General features: G+C 44.8%; 1 protein-coding gene across 1 annotated transcript in view; it reads left to right on the forward strand.

The window, feature by feature from the left end:
* The first annotated feature begins 3,972 nt into the window (after positions 1-3,972).
* Positions 3,973-19,017, forward strand: part of LOC147609529 (phytochrome 1-like) — a 44,112-nt gene continuing 29,067 nt past the window's right edge. The window contains exons 1-2 of the mRNA XM_086787884.1: positions 3,973-6,289; positions 6,583-7,399. Coding sequence (XP_086644010.1) covers positions 4,186-6,289; positions 6,583-7,399 — 2,921 coding nt within the window. The 5' untranslated portion in view covers positions 3,973-4,185. The remainder of the gene's footprint in view (positions 6,290-6,582; positions 7,400-19,017) is intronic.

Here is a 19,017-nt window from a genome sequence, read left to right on the forward strand (position 1 = left end):
GCTCCAAATTGTTTTCAGTTGGTTTTGGGTGATACCCTCTTTCTTACATAGTCACTCCATGGGCGTCTTTCACCAGCTTGTTGGCGACCTGTTTCTGGACTCTATACTACATCACCCGTTCTTCTAGCTTCAACCTTCATTCTTCTGACTTGTGTTTCTATTACTTGGCCGTGTGATCTAGTCACAACCATCACACATCTGGTTTCCCTGCACTTTTCTAGGCATAGTTTCGATTCTCACCATTCTTACTGTTTGTAGGTGCTTGTTCTCCTTGCGCTACATCACCTTGTTGTCCTTGGGCTACATTACCTTGTTGTATTATGGCTTGAAGCTCCTACTATTGATGTCTTTTCCAAACTGGATAGTCAACCCTTCTATGTCCGGGTGCATTATAGTAATATTAGATTAATCCTACTCCTCCTGGTCTAAGTCTGCCACATACTCCTTGTCCATATTGGCGAGCATTCTGAGGTGGTGTTGCCACTTGATTCACATCATCTAGCAATGTGACTTGTCTTTGCTGCCTTTTAGTTTATTGGATTCTTGTTTCTCATATTGTAGTAGCGTTTATTTATTGTGTGGTTTGTTCTGTCTCATAGATGGCACACTGCTGCTGAGGAAGGGGTATCTTGCTTGGTGTGACCCTACTTTGTACCCTTTATGCACCAAATGTCCATTTCAATTCTTCTTGAATATCTTCCTGCTTTTTGGCTTTCTTCTTCCAGGGTGTTGACCACACTGGTTAACATTATTTTTAAGCATGTTTACGCTTCTTGTAACTTATTATTATATAATCATGCTAAGTGTTTCATGTAAATTATGAATGGGATGACCAAGCTTACGACATGTGTAGATAGAGAATAAGTCTAGGTGTACATAGAGCTAGGAAATTAGTTTTGGCCCCCAATTGTTAATGGGTGATCGACCATTGTAAAAAGAGAGCTCATGTATATAAGTGACTTATGAAATATGAAAAGGGACAATCCCATTATTACAATTGAGTTGCCTTCTCTTTCTCTCTCACTCTCTTATGGCTATGGTGGTGGTAGGCTTGTATGTGTTGATCCGTGCTTACTTGATTGTGGTGTTGTGCATATAGGTGATGGTTCTTGTCTTGCATATATGAGCTATGTTTAATACTATGTACATAGATAGATTTTATTGAGAATGCCACATCCCCCCCTTAATTAATCACAATTATCTTGAGTCATTGAAACATCTATGCATACCTGCTTAAATAAAGCTTGATGTTTTAAAGACAATGAATTATCTTGTTATGTACACATATCAATGAACAACACCTTTTGTTTTGTATAATTAGGTACAATTTATATCTTGTTTAATCAAAAACCTTAAATGCATCAAGAATGCTTGAACTAGTCTCATGGGTGCTTGCAAATTGATATGCATCTCTTTATAACTGACTATGCATGGTTAAGTTAAGATCTAGAAGCATCATCATGCATTGGCTAATCCTGGCAAAGGGATATGTTCATCCACTAAAATGAAGGCTTTCATGAGGATTTATGTTGTTTTTGGAATAAAGTTGCATGCACCTTGAAGAATTTCATGAGGATTTATGTTGTGTTTGGAATATTTGCTTTAGAATTGGTTGGGGTGTTCAAAAGGGAGTGCTTAAAGGGGATGCGTACTAGCACTAGCAAGCACTTTGTGGTTTCCATGCCCCAATTGTTCTTTTGGATTTATTCTTGCTCCATAACTAACACTAGAGGATTTGCAAGCCACATATGGTGTTAAAAAGTTCAAACGAATGAGTTCATCAAGCATCACGATTATGTGAAGCTCAGCAACAAACATTACAATCAAGAAGTTGGTAAAATGCATTGTGCCCCTTTCCACACTAAATTTTATAGCAAACACTCCAAACTTTAGAGAATCTACACCTTGAAGCCTAGTAATGAGAGAAGCAATGATGCCCATAATTTGTCGTCATAATGTTCACATATGTGTACAAATAAATTCCTTTGAATCTTATCCTTATTCCATTCAATAATGCACACATTCTTTCCAAGTGCACATGGAGAACATGAGAGTCAAGTCTATTGTAGAGCAATATTTGCTTTACATGTTTGCACTTTAAGCCACACAATTGCTTGTCTCAAGCACTTTCACCAAGTAGATGCCTTTGTGAGCTAATCAATACACAGTGTGCACACATAGAGATAGCCATGTCAATTAAAAAACTATACGATGTGAACATGCTTGACCTTCATCATCCAAGCATGAAAATCACTTATGTGTCAGCCAAGCATTAACACCCAATTGTGAAGCCTTTGTAGTTACGCATCATCACTCAATCAGACAAGTCAATGAGTCTTTTTTTTGTGTAGACACAAGGTATAAGTATTCTTTGTGCACAAAAGTCCTATAATTTGGGTTTGGAATAGATATATGAAGGGCCTAACACCATTGCTATGCAACAAGAAAATGCATCAAGAAAAGACAAAGACATGCACTCTCCATTAGCAATTGGAAACAAATCTTACAACTTCATCAACCAATCCCTCATGACCCATCCAAGTGCGTATGTCATTGCAAGTTTTTTCAATGAGTTGTAGGATGTGTTAGGGCCTAAATGCATAACAAACATAACTCCTGAGCACTTAAGAAATGAAACATCACAAAATGGGATGATAGAAAGAGATAAGGCTTTCGTACGAGCCTTGACCACTAGCTTTGACCTCTCCTAATCCTTGCCAATGATCTTAAACATATTTTTTCAAACAATACAAGTGCCACTTTTTTATTGTCTATTTCATGAATTGGTCTCTATTGAGTGATCCATGGTGTAAACATGGGGCACACAAGTATTGCACAAGGGGCCTTAAAAGACAAGTTTCTCTACCTTTCCATTAGCTATCACTAGGCAAGGACCATTTGTGCTGCTGCCCATTTGATAATGTAAAGATCCTTAGGATTGTGATACACCATACTCTTGGGAGCATGGATGTTAGGAAAGACATTTGTTCTCATGTAAAGATCCTTAGGCTTGTGATACACCATACCCTTGGCAGCATGGAATGGTAGAGAAGATCATTTGTTCTCTTATAACACTTTGTGGGAGTGTGTTCTAAGGAATTTACACTTCTCATGATCTTCTGCAAGCTTGCTCCATGATTCTTTAAGGTAGTTTAGAAATATGGATCCTCCTCTAGGCCTTCTCCTTTCTATGTGATTAACGATGAGAATGTACACCTCGAGATCCTCTCACCAAGTTGTGTGATTCCATGGATGTCAAGACATATTGATTGTAGGCTCATGGGGGTCACAGGAGGAACGCCATAGCCACGATCCAAAGACCGAGTAAGCCTCTTGCTTATTCAACGCAAGGTCTTATAATAATGAGAGCCACACTCTTTGTGAGCGGGGTATTTGTAATGATCCACTTAGTGTCAGAAATAAACCTATTTTCTAACTAGTGAAAAAAGGATACCCTTCAAGCTGAACCAGTGAAAAATGGATAACCTTCAAGCTCAATCGGTTTTTATAGAAAACTATATCGGATAACCGGTTTTAAAACTGAAATTCCAAATTTTTTAGATTTGTAAAATTCGAGGCTATCCAGAATTACAACCAGTTTTTCTCAATCAGAGCCACGAAAATTACATTGAAGGATGGTTTTTTTTTTTCGGACCAGGCGAGGCGGAAGAGCGCCACCGATCATTTGAGCATGGGCATCCTGTGAGATCAAAAGGTGAATAGTAATAGATTAGGATTTACTGAAGAGAGATGGAGATAAATCAAATTGTGCAAATTTTGAAGGTGGGGGAACAATAATGATGAGGCATTGCGGTCGGCATTTGGAAGCAACATGCTCAGCGAAGCCATCCTAGTACATATGCCCATGTGACTGTCCACGTGGGACGTGGCACCCGCCCATGCTTCTGCCAACGGGCGAACGTCCTTGTCCCGTTCAACTCCTTTACCTGCCACCGGTCTCCACGGATACGCTTACATACACTCATCAGCGAAAGTTCCAATTGCTGCCTCTCCCTCTCCTCCTCGCTCCTCCTCCTCTGCATCAAAGCCTTACCCTAACCTTAACCCTAGGCTTCCATGGAAGCTCCATGCATTCCCGCGGTGCCTCCTGCCAATAAAGAATCCTATTCTTAACCCTAACCCTGCCGCTGCCCCTCTCCCTTGCTCTGACCCTAATCCTGCAGCATGTCCTCTAAAACCATGTCCTACTCTTCCTCTGCAGCTGCCCGCCGCAGCAGTGGCTCCTCTGTTGTGAGGTCCCAGCACAATCGCCGTGTCGTGGTAGCGCAGACCACTGCAGATGCCAAACTGCACGCGGTTTTCGAACAAGCTCAGTCGCAGGGAGACACAGACGGCAGCTCCTTCGACTACATGCGCTCAATCGAAGATGCCAGGGACTCTGTATTGAGTGAGAGAGTCCCTGCACAGGCGGTGACTGCATACCTTCAGCGAATGCAGAGAGGGGGCCTCATCCAGCCCTTCGGATGCATGCTTGCTGTACAAGAAGGAACCTACAGAGTCATTGCCTACAGCGAGAATGCTGTGGAGATGCTAGACCTCATGCCTGAGGCGGCACCAAGCGTTGGAATGCAGAACCTGTTGCTTGGTATTGGCACTGATGCCCGTAACCTGTTTACCCCTGCCAGTGCAGCTGCCCTCGAAAAGGCCTCTGGCGCTGTAGATGTTTCCATGCTCAACCCCATCACTGTCCATTGCTGCAGCTCTGGTAAGCCCTTCAATGCCATTGTCCACCGCATAGATGTAGGTTTAGTCATTGATTTTGAGCCCGTGAGGCCTGCCGATGTGGCAGTCTGGGCGGCTGTGGGTGCATTGCAATCCCACAAGCTTGCTGCCAAAGCTATCTCCAGGTTACAGGCGCTCCCTGTGGGGGATATTGATCTACTTTGTGACTCTGTCGTGGAAGAAGTTAGGGAGCTCACAGGATATGATCGAGTCATGGCTTACAAGTTTCATGAAGATGAACATGGGGAAGCTGTGGCAGAGATACGGAGGTCTGATTTGGAACCCTATCTCGGTTTGCATTATCCTGCTACAGACATTCCACAAGCTTCTCGGTTCCTCTTCATGAAAAACAGGGTGAGAATGATTTGTGATTGTCAAGCCCCTCCAGTGAGAGTCATTCAAGACAGAGAATTGAGGCAGCCTCTCAGCTTAACTGGCTCAACATTGCGGGCCCCTCATGGCTGTCATAGTCAGTACATGGCCAACATGGGGTCTATTGCCTCGTTGGTCATGGCTGTGGTAGTCAATGACAATGATGAAGATGTTAGCAAGGGAGCTCATAACCCCAAGATGAGGAGACTTTGGGGTCTGGTGGTCTGTCACCATACCACTCCTAGGGCAGTTCCTTTTGCCCTCAGGTCTGCTTGTGAGTTTTTGATGCAGGTGTTTGGGCTTCAGCTGAACATGGAGCTGGAACTTGCTGCTCAGATGAGAGAAAAACACATCTTGCGCACTCAAACTCTTCTATGTGACATGCTTCTCAGGGATGCACCAATTGGGATTGTCTCGGAATCACCTAGCATCATGGACCTTGTGAAGTGTGATGGGGCTGCCTTGTACTATGGAAATAAATTTTGGTTGCTTGGAACAACTCCCACGGAGGCTCAGATCAAGGATCTTGCAGAGTGGCTTCTAGATGTCCACAAAGACTCCACTGGTCTGAGCACAGATAGCCTTGCGGATGCCGGTTATCCTGGTGCCGCTGCTTTGGGAGATGCTGTTTGTGGTATGGCTGCAGCAAAAATCACAACCAGAGATTTCTTATTTTGGTTCAGGTCTCATACTGCAAAGGAGATCAAGTGGGGTGGGGCAAGGCATGATCCTGAGGACAGGGATGATGGTAGAAAAATGCACCCCAGGTGTTCCTTCAAGGCCTTTTTAGAGGTTGTGAAGAGGAGGAGTTTGCCATGGCAGGACATGGAGATGGATGCCATCCACTCCTTGCAGTTAATACTTCGGGGATCGTTTCAAGATATAGATGACAGTGACACCAAGACCATGATTCACGCGCGCTTGAATGACCTTAAGCTTCATGGCATGGACGAGTTAAGCACTGTTGCAAATGAAATGGTGCGACTCATAGAAACAGCCACAGCACCCATCTTTGCAGTGGATGCAAGTGGATTCATCAACGGATGGAATGCCAAGGTGGCCGAATTGACAGGCCTTTCTGTGCAAGAGGCAATGAGGAGATCTCTGGTCAGGGACGTGGTGGTGGATGCGTCGATGGAAACCGTGGAGAGAGTGCTGGATCTTGCTTTGCAAGGTGAACGTTGTCCCTTTGAATTGCATTAGAGAGATCACTGTTTTGAACATTAATTTCAGCTACAGCTTGGCTTGAAGTTTAAATTTCGAAGATTCATTGAACACACTTTTGATATGTTTTGGCTGCCTTTAAAACATCTTAGTGTTAGGTTTCTGCATAGTGATAGAAAATCCACGCTGAAATTCCAGGGTCTGCTCCTTCATTATTAGGACTGTGAACTTGTATATTGAGTCTTGGGTTGAAGACAATATCCTTGTCCTTATTCAGCTCTCGTCTAAATTTCTTGTTTTCAGGGCAAGAAGAACAGAATGTGGAGATCAAGCTTAAGACTTATGGCGACCAAGCTGAGAAAGGGCCGGTTATTTTGATCGTAAATGCATGCTCAAGCAGGGATTTCACAGATAATGTGGTTGGAGTATGTTTTGTTGGTCAGGACGTGACGGGACAGAAGGTGGTCATGGACAAGTTTACACGCATTCAGGGTGACTACAAGACTATAGTGCAGAACCCAAATCCTCTAATACCTCCCATTTTTGGTGCTGATGAGTTTGGATATTGTTCTGAATGGAATCCAGCCATGGAGAAGTTGTCGGGCTGGAAACGCGAGGATGTTATGGGTAAAATGCTTATTGGGGAAGTGTTTGGCTCAGACTTGGCATGTTGTAAACTTAGAGGTCAGGACTATATGACCAAATTCATGATTATTCTCAATACTGCAATGGGGGGACAAGATTCAGAGCGGTTTCCCTTTGGCTTTTTTGACCGCCATGGAAAGTACGTGGAAGCACTTTTGATTGCAAACAAGAGAACAGACAGTGATGGGGCTATCACTGGAGTCTTTTGTTTTCTTCACACGGCTAGCCCAGAGTTGCAGCAAGCGCTACAAGTTCAGAAGCGCTCTGCAAGGACTGCTTTAGATAGACTGAAAGAAGTGGCTTACATGAAACAAGAAATTAGGAACCCTCTGTATGGAATCATTTTCACTCGGAAGCTGCTGGAGGGTACGGGTCTTTCTGAAGAACAGAAGCAAATCATGGAGACAAGTGCTTTATGTGAGAGGCAGTTACAAAATATTTTGGATGAAGACAATTTCGAGAAGCTTGATCAAGGGTAGGCCTTACTTTTATTTTTCCATTTTGATGAATATATATGTTGTTTCCATAAACTTAAGGTGTGTCTTCGCTTCGCTACCTTCAGACAAGAGATGTAGCCTTAATCTATTGTATATTGCCAAACATGCTATATGTGCAATTGTGCTTGGATCTAGACTTAGATCCAGTTGTTTATGCATTCTAACTTATTGTGCATATAAAAGATGTCTTGCTGAATCAACAACTTGGTCGTGCTCGCTTTCGTGAGCTGCTTCTATGGGGGGGTTCTTGCCAATACCTGAGAGATGCTTGAATGAGGGCTAAAGTACTCTTTATATAGGGCTACTTGGTAGGTTGATTGCTGGACGTTTTCAGGTTGGCCAGCACATCATCATCGTAAACTTCATAAAACATGTTCATACTACTATGCCTCAAAGTTGTCCCATCCATGGGCGCATGTTTTGGGTACATCTGGGCATTGTTTGGGCCCCCATAACTGCTACAATCTACCCATATCCGGCCTCTTCCTATCTTGCTAAGATACCTGCTGCAATTGGAAAGCATGTCCATGAGTTGCAATACCTGGTATGCATGTGACATCCCCTCTTGCTAAGCTTGGAGTATTGGGGTACTCCATACACCTTTGCTCCAATCCTGCAAGGGTCCTCCGGTAAAAGCTTCGGCTTTGCACCAAACTCACTTGCTCTATTTCAAAGCTCTTTGACTTGTTTTTCAAGTTCTTAAGCTCGGTCTCCACATCACTCCTATTGGTTCTGTAGCCTAAACCTCTCTCCTTACGAGAGACTCTTTTGAGCTCTTCAGGGATTGATAGGCTGACCTCATCCTCGAAATTGGATTCGGAGACATCTACCTCCTTGTAAACTGTCAAGTTGACCCCTTCCTCCTGCCCTCGAGATTCGGAGATATCTATTTGTTAGTTCTTTGGTTCGGGCTCGGGTTCTTTCATTTTGGATAATGGTACCTCTGTCAAAGTCTCTCCATCTGTGATTAATGTCACCCAAGAGCTCCTCTTGTCTTTGAAGCTCTCCCTTAGATCAATGCTCTTGGTCTTGGGCTGCTTCTCAATCTTAGGCAACTCCATCTTGAACTTTGCTCTTTCTATCATGAACTTTACTACCCATTCAGTTGCAAACCCCTTGCAAAAGGTTCAACTCATTTATCTTGCTCCCTCGGGGGGGGGGGGGGGGGGGTGAGATTCTTGTCAAATAAGTATCCAAGATTCTTGTCAAATAAGTATCCAAAAGAAGCCTTTTCGCACCTAGGTAAGATGTAGGCTGAGACTTTTGCATGTCGTAGTCTACATGCAATCTATGCTACTTGCACAAATGGATTGAAAACACAAAAACGTAGGCCCTAATTTGCTATGCAACGTAAAATGGGACTCCTTATGAAAAAAAAAGAAAACTAGAAAAAAAAGGAAAATAAATTGGTGTGACTCTTGTCCCTTGAAGGACAGTTGGTTTTAGCCTCTGGAAAGTCTTCCACACGCATAGTGAATGGGTTTGTTGTGCTCTGGAAAGGAAGTGCATATTCCCACTATGGCGAAGCTTTGACGAAGAGAGAACAAAGAAATCCGAAACAAGAAGCACCAAGCAATCCTTTGAGGACGCAGACATGAGTGTGCACGAGATGTTCCAGACTATGATGCGAGCACTCGCAATCCTTTGAGGACGCAGACATGAGTGTGCACGAGATGTTCCAGACTATGATGCGAGCACTCGCAAACCAGAACACCAAGTTGGAAGAGCAGAGGCATATATCTTGGCCTTGGAAGACAGAATCCGTACTCTCCCTTTTTCTCCATCTCTCCCTCTTTCCCGAAACCCGATAGTAGATCCTCGTCGAGGTAACCCTCCTGAAGGGTTACTACTGCAACCGAGCTTGTGTCATGTGCACGCTAGGGGCAGGCAGATTGGCGAGCCAGAGTGTAATATGTTGTGGGTGGACATGTGCTTTTTGGTCTGCTATTGATAGCGTGTGCTTCCTGGGCCTTCCTTCCCTATTTCTGTCAAAATTCCGAGATCTCTCGAAGAAGGAAACCTACAAAACAGCCATGAAAAGCAAGACAAAGCAACAAACCCTAACCCTAGAAGGCAAAGCGGAAGAAATATATCTGGGTGTAGTCATACTCGCCACCCACCCATGACAGCCGTGAGCGAGGCTCACAATCTTGGCCGTCCCCACCGAGCCACGAGCTAACGCATCATCCTCTCATGAGTGCCATGCCATGGTCCTCATCCGGTGTACTCTACCACCCAGGGTTGTCCCCTGAGGACGCCGACCTCCTGCGCGATGGTGCTCTTGCACCACGGGCTCTGCACTTCTGTGCTCCATCCGTCGGTGTGTGCCCAACTGGTATCCCTCCCCCCAATAAATAGGGAAGGCCGGCCCAAGAAGCACACGCTATCAATAGCAGACCAAAAAGCACATGTCCGCCCACAACATATTACACTCTAGCTCGCCAATCTGCGTGCCCCTAGCGTGCACATGATAGTTTGCCACTCGAGTTGCAGATGCGAGCATTCAAGATTTGTAACATGCAGCGGAATTATGCGTAATGAAGGATCCTGTCACACAAAGTCTGACACCACCTCCTTTATCCTGAGTTTCGCGAGTCTTTAGCAATCCACTCACTTCAAACTTTGAGAGAGAGAGAGAGAGAGAGAGAGAGAGAGAGAGAGAGAGAGATCTATCTGTACACCTTATTGGGTCCCAAATTACCCACGGAAGGGCCCCCTCCTATTGCTAGGAGTATTTGCTTTATTATCTTTGAAGAGAATGAATGAAGGACTGACTTGGGATTGTGGATAAGCCAAACGCAAGACCTTTGAAAGACCAAGAGTCGGGTTGACCTTTACATGGCTGTAGAGGCACCAATGATGGCTTTGGTCAAGCGATCTTTAACTGACTCAATGATTTCGAAAAATGCTTCCGTCGTTTTGTTAGCCTCAAGAGATGGAGACACCATTCTTGTCAAAAGAGAAGAGAAACGACCACCAAAGGCTACCTCATATGGAGTATGTCCGACACTAGATGAATGAGTATCGTTCAAGATGGCTTGGACCAATGGAAGATAATGTTTCCATTTGGATTGCTGGTCATGATAGTATGACTTGAGAACATCAAAGGCCAATTGGTTATAGATTTTTGTATGGTCGTCTGTCTGTGTATGGAATGCACTAGACAATTGTAACTTGGTTCCAAAGATAATGTCCTCTAGAAATGTGAGGTGAACTTGGAATCCCTGTCTAATGTAATGGTGCTAGGCAAACCACAAATGGGATACGAATGCTTGAGAAAAAGGTGGGCTACGTCCTCAGCTGGGCTGTATGGTTGTATGGGATGAGTATGCAAAACTTACTAAAGCGATCCACAATGGTAAGACATTGAGTGTTACGAGATCCGGTGGATGCTGGTAGAGGCCCTGCAAAGTCCATAGAAATGTTGGACCAAAGTGATATGATGGCCTAGGATGGGATGGGGGGAGATTGGGCGGGAGATCGTCCCTAAGCATAATGCCCTGGTGTGGAGATAGGAGGTCTGCTAATTGTGGGATTGGAGATGAAGATGAGATAACCGCTATCGATGAGGTAGAGATTGTCTGAGCACGAACATTAATCAATGCTCCTTTCACTTCCTTGCGGCGGATAGCTCGTCGGGAGTGGAGAGGAGAAATCAACGGGATGCCAAGAATACTTCTATCCCCACGAATCATGATGGGCTCAAGAAAACCTTTACAGATAGTAAAAGTATATTGGGAATAGGCTCATATTGACGAAACCACTAGATTCCTAAGATCATGTCACATGCCAAAAGAGGTGAGACAATACAACCACTATGGTACACTACCAGTCTACCTTGCTTGATTTTTTGGGTCTCTCAGCAGCCCCATATTGAATGCTGAGTGGACACGAAAGTTGCGAAGTATTGCAGGCATTTGGGATCTTTGTTGAGTAGGATTTTTTTTAAATAAAAAAAAGCATTTGGGATTTTTTCTCTCGTACCACATGAAACCGTATGGTATCGTACGAACCGTAAGGTGGTGGGGGGGGGGGGGGGGGGGGGCTCAAAACCGTGTGAAACCGTGCGATATCGTACGAACCGTATGGTATGAATAGGTTCGTACCAGTATGAGAAACAACCATGTTGGGGATTACAATCGGGTCACGACATACGATAATTATGAAATCCTAAAGGGTTCTACTGCTATACAGTGATGCCCTGATGACGAGCCATCTTTTCACCATGCACTACAGTGCAGAGTGCATGTGATAGATTGATGAAAGTGAATGAGTGCAAAGAGCGGAAGCAAACAAGCACTAGAGTGTGCTGAGCAGAGAGTCCAAGAGAGAGAGAGAGATATGGAGCAACTATGCTGAATATACGGAAATGATATAGTCCCAAGCAAGAGACAGGATGAGTCTCATAAGTGAGGGAGCAAAAGGAAAGACTAGACTATATGAAAACTGAGAGGCCAGCCCTTCTATTTATAGGTAAGAGGGGCTGGCCGACTAGAGAAGAGCACCTGGCCGATTGGGAAAAAAGCACCCGACATGGGAAATATCCCAGAAAAATATACAAAAATAGGGTGGCCAGCCCACAATCAAGGGCCATGTAAAGGGACCAAAAGGGAAACCAAATATGAGCAGAAACTGGGGATGAATGTGCTAACACCCCCTCTCAGCACCAGATGCAGAACATACTTTGAGAAGCCGAAGATGAGGAGCCAAGGAAGCTTGAGAAACTAGCCTGGGGAACAAATCTGTTGCATTCTCCGTTGAAGGACAATACTCCAAACGCAAATCTCCAGCAAGAACCTGTTCACGAGCATAGTGATACTGTATCTCAATGTGTTTAGTACGAGCATGAAACACAGGGTTCTTGGCGATGGCGATGCAACTCTGATTGTCACAGCAAAGAAGAGTAGATCCAATAGGAGGACAGCCAAGCTCCTCCAATAATCTCCGCAACCAGATTGCCTCACATGCAACATAACAAACCGCACAATACTCCGCCTCTGCAGGGAAAGCGCCACAGTAGGCTGCTTTTTACTGCTCCATGAAATGGCTCTAGACCCAAGTGAAAAAACACAACCGATGGTTGAATGCCAAGTATTTGGATCTCCAGTCCAATCTGAATCAGACCACCCAAGAAGAGTGCATCCTTGGCCATAGAAGATGCCAAAGTCCATAGTGCCATGCAAGTACCGAAGAACTCTGAGAGCACACCGCCAATGCTGCTGACGGGGTTTGGATGAGAAGGAACTCAATAAGCTGATTGTGAAACACATGCCCAAACAACCGACGAGAACCCGATACTGTCCTTGATTAATCCTTGGAGAAGCATCAAGAAGAGAAAGCTTCTCACTAGTATCCATAGGAGAAGATACTGGTTTGCATCCAGTCATCTGAAATATGTCAAAAATCTCCCGTGTGTACTTCTGCTGAGAGAAGAAAATGCCCTTCGGGGTCTGCCAAATCTCAAAGCCAAGAAAATATTGCAGAAGGCCAAGATCCGTCGTATCAAACTTTGTCTCCAAAGCATCCATGATTGAACGGATCCTCACAGAATAAGAACCTATAAAGATGAGGTCATCAACATAGACCACAATGATAACAATCAACCCCCTCTCAAGGAGGATATAAAGGATCGAATCTGCATGCGAACGGCGCAAGTTGATCCGCTGGCACCAAGTCGGCGGAGCTTGCTTCAGACCATATAAAGCTTTCTTTAGCCGGTACACCTGATCCTGTTTGCCTGGAACAACAAATCCCGGCGGTTGATCAACATAAACCTCCTGTGTAAGCTCTCCATTCAGGAAAGCTGACTTGACAATGTGACGTCCATGTGGAATATGGGCCAACTATGATGTCCTGCAAGAGCAAGAACGGTGCGAAGGGTAGTCATCCGGGCCATCAAAGCGAAGGTCTTATTGAAGTCGACTCCAGGGCGCTGAGCATAACCCTTGGCAACCAACCTCGCCTTGTGCAAACATGTTGCCCTCATGAATTTGTTTCCCTGAAACTCTGGAAGATCACCTGATAGAACTAGGTGGAGGAGCAGAAGGAAGCTCACGTAACCTAGAATCACGATCTGTCTAAAAATACTATCCAGGCACAGATTTGCTCGAACTCGCTGGAGGAGGAGCAGAGTCATTATCATTTGACTGAGAATCCACAATTGGAGATGTAACACAAGTAGAGGGAGGAGGAGGTGGAGGAGGCGGCGGAGGAAGAAGAAGCTCGCCACCCCCCTTTGAAGATGTAGGAGTCTCGTTGAACAACACATCACGGCTCACAACAACTTTGCCGGCCTACTGATCATATAGACTATATGCCGTGGACACAGTGTTGTATCCGAGAAAAGTCATGCGTTGAGACTTCGAGTCCAACTTGGAGCGATGCTCCTTAGGCACATGTACATATGCCGGAAATGAACAACAGAGGGCTTCTCATGTCACGTGCATTCCGCACTTGGATGCCACGTAGACACATACCTGCACAGAAGGTGTAGGACTTGGGGTGGAAAACTGGTCCCATGTGAGCCCAGTCCGGGACGAGTCAGCGAGGGTCCCACTCCAATCGTTCGAGGTTAGGTGTGCATTGTCCTGCACATGCGTCCAAGGTCAAGTGTGCATTGTCCTGCACATGAAATAGCGCCAGTCCGCGCTGTGAGTCTCCCTTTGGAATGATGTCAGTGGTTCTGTGTATCTGGTATGATATTGGATGCCAGACTATTGTAGACAGTTAGGGTTTGCATATAGGAAAGGGGTCAGTCCATAGGGCTACCCCAAGGACAGATATGTGGGCATGGGGGAGGTGTAGAACTACCCCCATAGGGGCCAGGAAGGCCTTCGCGACAAGTGTGTGGCGATAATTTCGTCGCGACAAGTGTGTTGTTTTTTTTGAGCATTGAAGTTACTGATCTCCCCCCAAGCTTTCGCATGTTATAGTGGTATCAGAGCTTACTTCAAGTGTATACTTCAAGTGTAAGGAATTAGCAAGAAACCAGAAATTTTTTCTCACTCGTGTGGTTGGTTTTCAGACTCCAGTGGACCCACCCCTTTCGGAGTGACTCCTGTCTCTCGAAGGACAGTTGGTTTTCAACCTCCGGAAGTCTTCCTGAGCCAAGATGCTACTAGAAGAAGAACCAAAAGAAAGCAAAGCGGTCAACTTGTACAGACCACTATCTTTGACTCCTTGAGCCAAGATGCTACCAATCTCCTCATCACGAATGGTAATCTCATAACGAGAGAAGATCACCTCCGCACCCTGAGCTGTAAGAGCACTCACTGACAAAAGGTTAAATGCCAAATCTGGAATGTACATACTACAGAACATCAGAGAAGTACCTCTTGTCCTCGGAGGAGTGGAAGATGGGGTGCCATGTCCATGCATTGGCACGGAAGAAGAATCACCTTAAGTGATCTTGCTTGTCCTAGGAGTGAGGTCCTCGAACCAATCTCGATGCGGTGTCATGTGAGTAGTAGCACCGCTATCCACAATCCACGACCCCGACTGAGAAGTCACAAGAGCATGTATACAGCAAGTATCTGCTAATAGAAGAATACCATTATCCTTCTTGGTCTGAGACACTGTTGTAGAGGAAGAGTTCTTTGCTTCTTCATCCCGCTTCTTCTTGTGACATTGGGGCGATTTATGACCCTTCTTGCCACAATAATGACACTCAATGTCCTTGTTTTTAGAAGATTTGCTTTTGTCTGTGTCTCTATCCGTGTCGTTATCCTTGGAGTTCTTGTCAAAACCCCCTTTCCCTTTCTTCTGTTGATTCTTCCCTTTATCTCGTGCAACCAAAGCTCCATCAGAACCACCAGACGTGCCAGTCTGCTCCTCAAAGCGAGACTCAATCTGCAGAATGGAGGGGAGAACTTCCTCCCAAGTAACTGGAACAAGACGAGGAGAAGAAACAAGAGATTGAAAATAAGCATCAAAACTCTGTGGAAGCTTGGAAAGAATCCGAATAGCCATATCCTATGTAGAGATATCCTTGCCACATATAGCAAGCTCGTCCCGGAGATCTTTCATCTTTGAGATGAAAGCAGATAAAGATGGAAAGGTAGAAACTGACAAGTTCATAAGTTGCTTTTCCAAAGCCAAAATCCGTCCTGGAGACTTAATCTCGTAAAGATCGGCAAATGCCTTCCAAACTTAATGTGTAGCGTCTGCTGTACGCACATGAGAGAGAACAGAATCCTGACAATTCAACATCAGAAAAGAGAAAACACTATCCCTTGCCTGCCAAATATCAATTTGCGCTTGAGTCACACCACCGGAAGCAAGAGTGGGAGGAGTGGCATTGGTAGGTGTAACAAGCCAATCCTAGAGATCCACGCCACACAAGGCTGATTTGACCTTCACCTTCCACAAAGTGTAGTTGGAACCATCCAACTTTGCAGACTTAGAGAACATATGAAGTGTAGTCGGGGCAGCCGTCACAAGAGCTTGGGCTCAATCTCAGAAAAAATGCACAATCTTGGAAGGAGTGTCCACCACAGGTACCAAGGTTGCCACCAAAGCCAGAATCACCACAAGTCCCCCTCTGCAATAGGAAATGTTCACTGGAGAGGAAAACGCAGCCAAAAAAGGGGCTGCAGACCTGAAAATACAGGCCGACTACTAGTTCCACACTCCTAGTAGAGAAAAATGCTGATGAAAAAAGTACCTTCAGGCTGAAAACAATGAAGCCCAAGTGAAGGCAGAGTGACCAGCAGCAACTGTCCAGAAAATGCAGCAACGAGAGGGCTGCAAATCTGAGAAAAACGCAGAAGTGAAGGGGTTGTAGATAGGGCAAAATCTGGGGCAGCAGAGAGAACGCTGAATTGGGAGCGATGATACCATGAATGAGTGCACAGAGTGGAAGCAAACAAGCACTAGAGTGTGCTGAGCAGAGAGAGAGAGAGAGAGAGAGAGAGAGAGAGAGAGCGAGAGAGAGATATGGAGCAACTACGCTGAATATACTGAAATGATACAGTCCCAAGCAAGAGACAAGATGAGTCTCATAAGTGAGGAAGCAAAAGGAAAGACTAGACTATATGAAAAGTGAGAGGCCAGCCCACCTATTTACAGGTAAGAGGGGCTGGCCGACTAAACGAGCACCTGGCCGGTTGGTCATGGTGATGCTGGCTGACTGTGAAAAAAGCACCTGACATGGGAAAAATCCCAGAAAAATATACAAAAATGGGGTGGCCAGCCCACAACGAAGGGCCATGAAAAGGGACCAAAAGGGACACCAAATATGAGCAGAAACTGGGGATGAATGTGCTAACAGCAAGACCGTGCGATAGCTGTTAGCATTCATCTCTTGTCTGTACCATACCGAGTGAGGGCTTCTGCCCGCTTGTGGGAGGAGTCCATGGTCTTGTCCATACATTTCCCATTTTTTCCAATAGTCGTGGGGGGTTGTTTTTTTCTTGGTTGGCTTGTATTGGCCAGGAGGGGCCCACTTTTGTTGTTGGCCGACGAGGCCATGTGCTGGCCAACTAGGATACACCTAGTCGTGGGTCCATTTTGGGGGCTGCTGGCCTGTTTCTACTGGCCGATTGCATGCCTCTTGCCCCATATATATAGGGCACTTCATTCTATATCGGCTATCTTGTGTATATAGCAGAGTTTCACACATAGTTGTCAGGTACGAAACGATGGTACCAGTACGGGACTTTTAAATTTTGAAAAATAAGTTCGATTGAGGTACGATCCACTTTAAAAAACACTTGAAAAAAAGATCATCGTACACATTTAGAGATGCAAAGTTTGTCATAAACTAGAAAAAAGTTAACACTAGTACAAAAACTCAAGAGTTATGAGCAATGAACACTGAACATGCCGTAAATAAGAGTTGTGGCCCACGGCCTACAATAGGAAATACAAAAAAGTGTGTTGTGATAGTGTTTTCCTTTCCTCCGGACCTCGTTGCCAAAGTCTAAAGAGAGAGAAAGAGCTTGAGAGAGGGAAAGAGCTTGAGAGAGAGAGAGAGAGAGAGAGAGAGAGAGAGAGGGAGAGGCTAGAGCCTAGGTACTAGGTAGTAGGCCCTAGAGGGTGGGACTTCGGAGAGGGAGAGAGGTAGGGGGAGAGAGACAGAGAGAGCTTGAGAGCTTGAGCCTTGAGAGAGAGAGAGAAAGAAAGATATATTAAGCGTCTACTAAAGACCCAATGGGCCTATGAGACCAAAGTGATACAATAATGTCCATGGCATATCTCATCATGGGAGAGAGAGACAGAGAGCGCTTGAGAGCTTGAGCCTTGAGAGAGAGAGAGAGAGAGAGAGAGAGAGAGAGAGAGAGAGAGAGAGAGAGAGAGAGAGAGAGAGAGAGAGAGAGAGAGAAAGAAAGAAAGATATATTAAGCGTCTACTAAAGATCCATAATGGGCCTATGAGACCAAAGTGATACAATAATGTCCATGGCATATCTCATCATGGAATGGAAAATAAAACAGAAAGAAAACATAAACATAGCTATCTCACTAGGGTGGTACAAAACTGTCCATGGAAACTCGTCATGGAATACTAAGAACATAAAAACATGGGAGCAACATTAGCTCCGAGTAGATGGTATACCACTCTCCAAAATGTCAAGCATGGGGTTGACGAGTATGGTCGAGAGGTCTCTCTCAGCTATGTCGCGTGGAAAGGTAGCTCGATGGCTGTGAGGATTACTGTTATTACTTAGTATTTCATCCACTTATCTGTGTATTTAAGACTGAAACTGAAAGTAAACTTGAACACAGATGTTTGATTGATTGATTGAAATTGTGATACAACAGGCTCCTTATATAGGAGTTCAAGAGACACGAATGAAAAGACACATCCCATGACCAATAGTCATGACTCTAGGCGAAGAGACACATCCTTTGGACGAATAGCTGCAACCATTGGGTGAAGAGTTGCAACCCTAGAGCGAAGGGATGTGACCAATCGTCGAAGGAGTGTGGCTCTTGATGAAGAGGCATGTCTCTAGAGCGAATAGTCGTGACCATCCGAGTGTAGGGGTCCTCTGTAATCATGTCACTTCAGTATCTGTAACCATGAGGAGACTGTGTATAATGAACTAAGTCACAATCGTGACATTCCCTCCCATTTAAAATAAAACCCATGTGATTAAATGAGAGTCGGTTGTCTGCCAAAGAATTCTTGGAGGAGTTGAGGATATTGTTGCATTTCTTCATCTGTCTGCCAAGTAGAATCTGACTCATCCAAGTTCATCCACTTAACAAGAAATTCTGTAGTAATCTTCCGTCTTGTTTCTTTCTGACGAACGTCAAGAATCTTCTCAGGAACAAGAAGAATGTGATCATCTTCAATCTCAGGAACATAAGAAGATAACTCCGGAATAGATGAATCTCCTTGTATGTATTCCTTGAGCCAAGAGATGTGAAACGTTGGATGAATTTTTCCCCAAGATGGTGGAAGATCCAACTTATAACTGACAACTGAAATCTTCTTTATAACTTTAAATGGACCATAGAAACGCGGTCGCAACTTCGGAAAGACTGACTTTACTGTCTTATATCGTTGCATGCGTTGACAACTACGCCTGTTTTGGCTATTGCGGATCCAACTCAGCCGTTTGACGTCATGACCGATGCTTCCGATAGAGCAT

Source organism: Cibotium barometz, chromosome 51, assembly GCF_041138505.1.
Source record: "Cibotium barometz isolate CiBa-2024 chromosome 51, ASM4113850v1, whole genome shotgun sequence".
Lineage (NCBI taxonomy): Eukaryota > Viridiplantae > Streptophyta > Polypodiopsida > Cyatheales > Cibotiaceae > Cibotium > Cibotium barometz.